At 54.3% G+C, this 9950-nt stretch overlaps 2 protein-coding genes across 2 annotated transcripts; one reads left to right on the forward strand and one right to left on the reverse strand.

Annotated features, from left to right (window-relative positions):
• On the forward strand, positions 1–2373 carry BGZ61DRAFT_470026 (uncharacterized protein). Its single transcript, XM_046248031.1, has 4 exons — positions 1–139; positions 193–807; positions 879–953; positions 1016–2373. The coding sequence occupies exons 1-4, from the start codon at positions 106–108 to the stop codon at positions 2140–2142; spliced, it is 1851 nt and encodes a 616-aa protein (XP_046092873.1). The 5' UTR covers positions 1–105; the 3' UTR covers positions 2143–2373.
• A 796-nt stretch (positions 2374–3169) lies between these two features.
• Positions 3170–4234, reverse strand: BGZ61DRAFT_542618 (uncharacterized protein; the record flags this gene model as incomplete). Its single annotated transcript, XM_046255214.1, has 1 exon — positions 3170–4234. The coding sequence occupies one exon, from the start codon at positions 4232–4234 to the stop codon at positions 3170–3172; it is 1065 nt and encodes a 354-aa protein (XP_046092874.1).
• Between the last annotated feature and the right edge of the window lie 5716 nt (positions 4235–9950).

A 9950-nucleotide genomic window follows, 5' to 3' on the forward strand; every position in this document is an offset into this window, starting at 1 on the left:
CCTCACTAGCTGACCAGCTGCGTTCGTACAGCTGGGGCAAGATACACACCATTTTTTGACCTACGAGCCAGAGATCCCATCATCGACGTTTTGGAGCTTGATAGCATGGAGCGATTGGACCTAGTAGTTATCGGCGCAGGCAAGTCAATTAGGCGCCTTTTCTCACCGGTGATGCTGACACGTCACCTCCAGGATGGTACGGATTAGCGGCTGCCAAGCAGTACCGCTGTTTCCACCCAGGCGGGGCCGTTGCCGTCATTGACTCGGGCTCGTCAATTGGCGGTGTCTGGGCCAAAGAGCTGTTGTATCCAGGCCTCAAAAGCAATAACCTGATCGGCTCGTTCCAGTATCCCGACTTCCCCATGGACGAAGCGACATTCGGAGTGAAACCCCGGCACCATATCCCCGGCATTGTCGTGAACCGGTACCTCAACGCATACGCGGAAAAGTTTGACCTCGTGGATATCATTCGATTACGGTCGAAAGTCGAGTCGGCCGAGCATCAATCCGATGGCGGCTGGATCCTCTATGTTCGCCGTTTAGAAGACCAAGATTCCAGTGCTGGTTCCAAAGTGTTCACGAGGCGTCTCGTGCTTGCAACAGGCTTGGTATCGCAGCCATTCAAGCCTCATATTCGAGGCCAAGAAGAATTCGGTCACCCTCTGTTCCACTCAAAGGAGTTCGCTAATCACACCGACACCTTTGAAAGTGGAAAGAAGGTGACCATTTTTGGTGGCACAAAATTTGCCTGGGATGCCGTCTACGCCTATGCCATGAAAGGGATCAAGGTTGATTGGATCATCAGACGTGAGTCGTGTCGCATAGCATCGAATCTTGTCTTTAGTAGACTGTGGAAACCTAATCCGAAGTAAATTTAGCGACCGGCCATGGCCCTTGTTGGATGTCGCCTCCATTCGTCACCCCATTCAAAATCTGGATCGAGTACTTAGTCAGTGAGTTCTGCCCTTCCAGTATCGTTCAGGTCATGAGAATTTTACCTTTAACCGCACCCAAGATATTCGCCTTGTTCATTGGTTTGCTCCGTGCATCTGGGGCCAGGACAGCGGCTTTCTAGGTATCAAAAGATTCTGGCACGGAACAGCCATTGGGAGGAAAATTGTGGACCTTTTTTGGAATGTGATCTCGTCCGACGTAATTGGACTCATGGGATTCAATGAGAATCCCGAGTTCAAGAAACTGGAACCAACCTCAGAGGCCATGTACGATGGCTGCAGCTTCAGCATTCTCAATTACGACACGGATTTCTTCCAGCCGATTCGGGACGGCACGGTGAAGATCCATAGTGCCGACCTATCGCACCTAAGTTCGGGCCAGGTTCACCTCGATGACGCGAGTCAAACGGTGCTCGACACTGATGCAATGCTCTTCGTCACAGGATGGAAGAATATTCCCGCGCTCAAATTTCTCCCCGAAGGAATAGACAGGAAGATTGGCATGACACACCATTCTCTGCCTCTCGACAGAGATTCAGACCCAGATGATGGTCTGGCCGAGCAGGCAGACCTCCTGGCAAAAGCCGACGCCGAGATCCTTGCGCGATTCCCCCGGTTGAAGATTCCGCCAAATTTCAATCCAGATTACAAGCCCCTCACTCAGACCAAAGCCTTTTCAATCGCCCCCGAGGACAAGACCGCTCCTGTTTTGCCCGAGACCCCAATGATGCTCTATCATTTAATGGTCCCTGGCACCTCAGAGCTCCTGAAAGCCAAAGACATTGCAGTTGCCGGCTCGTGCATGAACTTCAGCAATCCGATTACCGCCCATATTCAGGGCCTCTGGATCAGTGCCTATTTTGAAGGCAAACTTCGACGCGACCCGAGCAGCGCTGTACTTCCACGCAACCAGGATTCGTTGAGTGAGGCTATGACGCTCGATCAGGTCCACTACGAGACCGTGTTGCATAACCGGTTCGGTAGGTGGAGATATCCAAATGATCCCGGTAGTAAGCATGGTGACTTTATCTTTGAGGCCGTTCCTTATATGGACATGATGATGGCCGACCTGGGACTGAAGGTGCACCGCAAGAGTGGCTGGCTTAGGGAGATCATTGAGCCGTATGTTCCGGAGGATTATGCTGACATCAATGACGAATGGCACCTAAAGTATGGGAAGACCGACTGAGATCTAGCACGGAGCTTCCGCGATTATAACAGAAAGAATCACTGCTGGCAACATAGAATCTAGCCCCGTAGTAGTAGGAGATAATTATATGGCTAAGTCTATATGTATATTGGAGGAGTTTCAACATGTACGTTGGGTTATAGGGAACGTGGATCCGCATCGGCTCAAGGCATCTGATTTAAACCACACATTATGTTTTAGCCACTCATCTTTAATTTAAATGTAAACAAGATCAAAGTGGATGTATGGCAGCGGGCCACCTGGCTGCAGCGGGATGTTGATGGTGGGAGCGGAGGAGAGCCTTAAGCCCGTGCCGCCACTTGGGCCCATGGCGCGGCGACGGCTCTACCTCCGCTGAAGTTGGCGGCATTGAGCGGATTAGTGCTTAGCCCTAACGGAGTTTTGATGATGGAGATGTCTTTCTGAATGCTTTGTGTGCATCTGGCAGCGTCTTGCACTTGCTGGGGGATCTCTCCTACGGCAGGCTGTCGCAGGACCTTACTAGCTAGCGCTGTAGTAGACGCTAGGAATGCATGTGCTATATTCCACGGGGACCTGGTTCTGCCGGCCTGTCTACCGTCTGCAGTTGGTGTTATGCTTCTCTGAGGTATGTGACGTGCTCGTTGATGTGTTCGGGGTCATTGTTTGCCTGCGGCCATTTAGGCGCCATAACCACAGATAGACGCGTTTTGGACGCGTTATCCGCGATGAACGCCTAAGATATACAGGAAAACTGTGGGATATGCGCCATGGTACTTGGGACAGCCCTTAGGGACTGCTTCCAAGGGCCTGCTATTCTGCAAGTGCCATTATTTCGTCCCGCATCGCGCAGAAGTCTCTTCTATCGCCAGAACCCATTCAGACTTGAGCATCGCCCAGCAATGGCTGAGTCATCGAGTTGCTCCAGATGATTGGAAGAGCACGAAATGGGCTGTTTATGGCTTACGCCTCGTGGAGTTGATGATCAAGAGGATTGATGACCGAAGTTCAGGAATGCGAATATCGTGAACGATTTAAGCGCTGTATACTAAGGTCGGCTCTGCTCACGTCTAGCGCTACCAAACTCGTCTCCCTGATCATGGTCCGCCATTGCCTTCATTCCTGTAAACTCCAACGTTACGACCAGCCGACACACCGCAGCCGACACGAGGTAGCGTAACGTAACCTCGATAGCGTCCACTACAGAGATGAAGAGCATAGACGAGAAGAAACATATCCCAACCAAGACATGAATAGCAGCAACAAAAGAAGCTACGTTGAGCAGTATCGTGAGCCACTTCTCAAAATTCGGGAGATCCTGACTCGGAATTGACGGGTGGCCCAGCGACGGCAGCCCCTCGAGAGCAACGACGTTTTTGGCCACCTTGAAACTGTCCGTATGCGGAGCGCCAGACTTTGGCGGCGCCGGTGGCTCCAGCGACGAAGCTGCCAAGATGGCGGCCTTCGGCGGTTCTTGCCGGCGGTAAGAGCGTTGTCGGATGGCCTTGGCGACGGCGGAGAACTGGAACGGGATCGCGACCAGGAGGAAGATGCCCGGGAGCATCAGGGTCCAAACCAGCGGGAAGAACCACGTGTTGCAGACGAAGCTGACAATTGTCTTGCTGCCCAGTCGGTACGAGTTGTGCACGACGTTGGCTACAGCGAGACATGCGAGGACGTATTCTCCGGCACTGATCAGGACGGCCCTCGGACCTCTGATGCGTGGGAACAGCCGCTCTCCTTTGGTGGTGGAGAGCAATTCTTCTGTAGACTCGATGCGGAACAGCCCGTCGAGATAAAATTCGCTTGAGCCGACGCTCAGGAGGAAGGACAGTATAGGTCGGCGGGTCGAAAGAATGGCCAGATGGACCAAGCTGGGGCCGAGCATGGACATGACGGTCGGTACAAGACTGAGAAAGATGGCCGCCGAGGCGATGGCCGACTTAACGCTCTCCCTGGTGTTCTCGAGCATGCAGTCGATGTGAAGGTCGCACGTGTCGCCATTGCTGGCGGCCAGGTAACCTTGCAGGGTCTCGTTGCAGACGTTAGAGGAGATGTTCTGGAATAGGGTACCGTAGCTCGAGTACCACTCCTGGAAGCGTGTGTTGGTCATTGCTATCGAGGGCTGGATGCCGATGAGTGATTCGGTCGATACGGGAAGAGTCTGCAGAAGACGTTCGGTTGTAGGACAGGATTGATGGCATCATTTGCGGGTATAAATACTTCAGACCAGAACTGCGCGATGGAGTCCTTTGGTTAATCTCCAGCAGGGCTATATTTCATCGGCGGAACGAAGGTGGCCTCAAAGTCCCTTTCAGGCCAATAGGAAGTCATCTTTCATTGCTGGTTGGATGATCCTTGCCAAAAAATGACACCATTAAGTATGCATGGTAAGCAAGTGATGGAAATGAAAGGAGCTATTATTAGGAGGTACGGCAATGCCAAGAGCGGGATTGGATGGTGATTCACCGTAGTCCAAATATGACCACTATTAGAATCTTAGAACCCGTGGCTCGTGGCAATGCCGCGGTGGTGGTTTTCACTGGCCTTCCGGCAATCCGTGCTCCGTGTAGAATACAGTTGCGGAGCAGTTGGAGCAGTCGTACCGCTCGGCCCGGTCCGAGCTACGGTGTATGGCCAGCGTGCAAATCCGGGGATCTCGATTATAACCTCACGAAAGTCGTTCATGTTGACGAACGGAGGCACCAATCCTAGACTTCAGAAGTTCCGCCCTTCCTAGAGTCGGATGTCTACATGCGTGCACGCAACCACCATCATGGCAAATCCTTCCCACAGGAGGAGAGATCGGACGAAAGAGAACTTCGCTCAGGCGGCTGACATAAGTTCTATCCAGAAGGGGGAAACCCCTGCCAGTCAATGAATGACAGGGGCCGGTAATCCAATAGCATAAGAGTAGGCGATGCGACAGGAATACCTGTGGGCTATCCTTCCTCGGCAATGCCGAGTCCGGAAAGCTGCAACAACTCCAGCAGCTCCTTACGCCAGGTACATTGATGCATCAAGGGGGAAAAGGCTGCTAGCTGGCCCTAGCATCCATAGTCACCCATGCCCTTCTATGCCTCTTCTGTAGTAGCAAAAGTGGGACTATGGTGTGATCACTCACATGTCTAAACAGTACTGTAAGCATCAGTTTGGTGCCGGCGTCAGACACGTTGTGCTCCATCCTTCGACGTGACGTGCCAAGCATACGAGGAGGGGTCGTTACTACTGTTGGAATGCTTATGTGACGATTTGATGACCTTGAACATGTGTATTCTTCTTCCCTTTTGCTAAGGGACGGGCCTAGAGCCTGTCTTTTATACATGATGAAGACGGCTGCTGCCGGAGGCGGCAGTCCGTCGCCGCCGCACAGGGGCCGGGGTCCTGTGGGCCCCAGGGACCGGGATCGCGGTCACAGGGCCGGCGATGGAGGGCTCGTCGAGCCCTGCCCGAATAGGCCCATTATCCCTCACGTGACATCGTGGAGCCCTGATATTCCATGCCTCCAATTCAACACGCCCCTTCAGCTCGAAGGCACCGCCTTCGGGCTGACCTCCGGCATGATGAGGGCTTCCTTTTCCTCCTCCAGTTCCTGCTCCCTGTGTTGGGCCAGTCTCGCCGAGAGGTCGGCGAGCCGTAGTTGTGTAATAAAGGTCTCAAAGGCCTCTCGAGGGAGGCTCTTTGTAAAGCCGTCAGCAAGCAGTTGGGCTGACGGAGTGTAGATAACATCGATCCGGCCTTGTGTGATTTCCTGCCGAAGCCAGTGGTTATGTATATCGACATGCCGTAGTTTCGTACGCAGCTTGATGAGTTCCTCCTTAACTAGACGGATAGTCTGTTGGTTGTCGCATTGAATAGTCACTCGCGAAGGAGGGGCGATTCCTCGCCGAGCAGTCGGCGACTGCAGGTCGATCTGTAGGGATGAGATCAGTCGGCTTGCAAAGAGAGCCTCCTTAGCTGCCTGAGAGAGAGCTAGTAACTCTGCCTCTGTTGTTGACGTTGTGACTGTATCTTGCTTATTGGCTCTCCACGAGGTCATACCGCCGAAGAGGGTCATTGCAAAGGCCTGTGAGCTCCGGCGGTCCGGCGAGTTATCCGCGAAACTAGCATCAGAAGCCACCGAAAGGCCGTCGTTTTCGCTGCCGGGCTCGGCCCCGTATTGCAAGGAAAGACCCCGTGTTCGTAGGAGATACCAGAGGACCCGGTCTGCGGCTTCGTGATGTTGGGGGCCTGGGTTCTGGTTGAATCGTGCTAGCCTGCTTGATGCAAAGGCGATATCCGGCCGAGTCATGACCGCGGCGTACATGATCGTCCCGACTTTCCGTTGGTATAGGTTAATGAGCTGTGGGGTTGACTCGCAGTCGGAAGGAAGGAGCTCTTCGAGGGCCATTGGGGTCTTATGCCTAGGGTTCGGCGAGGAATCGGCGAGCAGTCGGCGGGCTTTGTCGATATACACGGACTGGGAAAGCCATAGCCTTCGGGTTGCTCGGTCTCGAATAACCTCAATGCCTAGGAACCAGTGAAGAGGCTTCCCTCCCTCAATATGGTAGAGTTCCTGAAGGGATTCGATTAGCTTGGTTGCCTTATGTTCTAGGGTCTTTGGGTAGCAGAGGACGCAGTCATCCACGTAGAAGAAGAAGATGATTTCTTCGTGCAGCCAGCAGCAGTCCTCGCCGGGTACTCGCCGAAAGCCTAGCGAAAGTAGGCCTTTCTCGAAGTGTTGTTGCCATAAAAGAGGTGACCGTCTGAGGCCGTACAGAGCTTTGCGAAGCTTGAGGATAACGCCGGGTTTTCGGTATCCAGTCGGCATTTCCATATAGATATCTTCGTCGAGGTTGGCATGTACAAAGGCGTTGACTGCATCATATTGCAACATCTCATAGTCGAAGCGGTTAGCTAGGGCTACGAGCGTTCGGAATGACATTCCGGCTAAGGTGGCTGCATAGGTATCTCGCTCGTCTTTCGGCTGCTGGTCGCCACGGATTACCAGCCGTGCCTTGATCTTAACGAAGCGGCCGTGTTTATCGAGCTTGTATGTGTATACCCAGTGGCAGCCGAGTACTCGGCGACTGCCTGCTGCTGCCTTGGCGACTTCGATCCATGAGCCTGCTTCCTTATGACTCTGCAGGTGGGAGGTTTCGGCTGCGATTAGCTGGTGTCTATATGGATGTTTATCTATCTGAGCATGAGAGCTGGGAAGCCGCTCCAACAAACGCCACGGCGTTCCGGCCAGTGGCCTTTCCGCAAGGGGTTTTTCCCCTCCACACGTGTAAGTATCATCATATGCGCGGTCGAGAGGGCGAGTTGAGCTTCCCCCTACTAGCTTCGGTGAGGAGCTGGCCAGGCTACCTTCCTTAGTCTGATAGGAGCGTCTGCGATGCTTTGGCCCTTGCAGGCTGCCCGCTAGGAATGCAGCCTTGAAAGACGTCCTTGGCGTCACCCTTTCGGGGACGACTCGGCGAGCCTTCGCTAGCTTTGTTCCTCCGGTATCATCACCATCCGGCCGCCCCCGCCCCTCCACGTCTAGACAAACAGCTAAGGCGTGGAAGAAGGCTGATGGGGGTGAATCCGGAGGCGTGGGGAGAACCTCAAACTTGGAGGTAGTATAGGTATCCTGCTCGGCGGGCTCTCGCGGGGAACTCGGTTGCCTATCGCCGTGCACAGCGGGCGTTATCGTAGAATTCGCGGGCCTATCACCGGCATTCTCCTGCTCTAAGCTACTAGAGCCTGGCAAAATCTCATCTGGTTCCTCATCAGGTAGTTGTGATGACCACGCTGGAGGCGGCTCTGTTGCTGCAAGCAGCTCTCGGATACGTTTCTCAATAGCTTCTAAGTCTTCCTTTAGTAAATCGTCCCGAAGGCTCTCTAAACGCCCGTCGAATAGCTGCTGTTCATTAAACGTTACATCCCGCGATGTGACTACTTCCTTTGATAGCGGATTCCAGATGCGGAAGGAATTGCTTGATGTATAACCGACTAGGAACCCGATCCAGGCTCGCGGAGCCTGCCTTTGGAGGCGGTTTCGTCGGAGTTGCGCATCTGCAGTCAGCGTGAAGGCTTTGCAGCCGTATGATCGCAGGTGAGATAGATCAGGTTTCGCCGTGTTGTCGGTACGGTATCGTAAATGAAACACTTCGTAGGGAGACTTCCAGCCCCGGCGAGCACTTGGCGAGCGGTTGTAAAGATAGGTAGCTGCCTTGACTGTCTCGGGCCAGAGGTATGCCGGGAGCTTGGCTGCTGCTCGCATTGCACGGCTTTTCTCAATAATGACTGCTGCAACGCGTTCCGCGCCCCCGTTCTGGGCTTGAGTATTCGGCGCAGAGGGCTCGCATCGGATCCCTATTGCTTCTATTTCGGCAGCCACTCGGCGGTGGGTTGTCGAGAGCTCGTTGTCACACTCGAAGACCTTGACTGTAGCGCCGTATTGTACCTCCATCATCTTAATGAATGTCGTAAGAGCGGCCCGAATCGTAGGCGTTGACCGGTCGGTAGCATAGTAGTCCCACGCATACCCGGAGGCCCGGTCTACCATGATCCATACGGATGTATAGCCTCCATAGCCGGTTTCCATCGGGTGGAAATCAAGGGCAATTCGCTCTCCAGGCGCCGCCCTTGCGTTGGCTTCTCGTGGAGCGCGGCGGACCACTCGGCGAGCCTTCGCCACACCGCAAGCGTCACAGTCGACTGTTGTGATCCTTTCAGGGCCTTGAGGGTCGCCTAGCTTCAGCCTGACGCCCCGAGCTGCGTTCGTAAGGTGCCTGAGGACATCTGGGCCCGGGTGGCCGAGTCGCTGGTGCCACGTATGCGAATCCCTTGGAGGGGCCGGCGTTGGCTCCACGATGTGTACTTCCGAGTGCGGCGTGAAGGCGGCGTGCGGTCGACGAGTAGTGCCCGAGGCACTGGCGATTCGTCGTCGTCTGTAGCGATGTATTCGAGGACCTGTTGCCCATGGAGCTCTTCGATCTCTCCAAGGTGGCTGCCATCGGCCCTGCATAGGCAGTTGTTGCCTGGTCTTGTGTCCCACCAGAACCCCGTTTCCTTAGCTGTGAAAAGGATACTAGATTCGAAGTGAGAGCTCTGTAGTATGCAATGTTGAATAGTCGGAGAGAGGTCGGCGAACCATCGGCGTTTCGTAGGGTTATCGTAGCATCACCGTAGCCGTCAATTGGGACTGGCTCCGTTCCTGACCACAGGAAGTCTCCTATCGGAGCGGCTCTGAGGTTGTGCATTCGTTTGGTATCTCTGAAGATGTGGATTGACGCCCCTGAGTCGAGGAGGTAACTCCGCCGTAGTGGATAGGTCTCGGCGACCATTAGGCATGCGTTCGCTCGTGCCTTTCCTCGACAGAAGCTTAGGATCTGGCGTCATTGCAAGTCGGTCAGGGTAAGCTGCCGAATTCGGTCTGCAACCCCATCGATATTGCTATCGATACGTTCCTTTACCATTGCTTCTGCAGCCTCGTTTGGTCTCCAGCCGCTATAGCGTAAGGCGGGGAAAGCGTAGTAGCACTTCGGGAGAGGGTGCCTGCGGCTTAGGCAGGCAGGGCATTTCATGTCTATAATATTAGTATCACTTCGTTCCCTTCTCTTTCCGCGGCCTCTCGCCGAGGACTCGCCGGCATGGCCTGAGGAGCGTGGAATGCCCCGGGAGCAACCTTTCTGCGTTGCGGAAGGTCCGGGCTGTCTGCGATTACTCGGCGAATAGCTGCCGTTACTGCCTGGACTGAGAGGGTATTCTCGATCGCGTCGTCCGTCTTCGAGGCGTCATATGCGTTGATCCATGACTCAAGAGGGGTGCCTCTGAGGGCCCTGACTAGGTCCTTGAACCAC

Source organism: Ilyonectria robusta (assembly GCF_021365365.1).
Source record: "Ilyonectria robusta strain PMI_751 chromosome Unknown BGZ61scaffold_168, whole genome shotgun sequence".
Classification (NCBI taxonomy): Eukaryota; Fungi; Ascomycota; class Sordariomycetes; order Hypocreales; family Nectriaceae; genus Ilyonectria; species Ilyonectria robusta.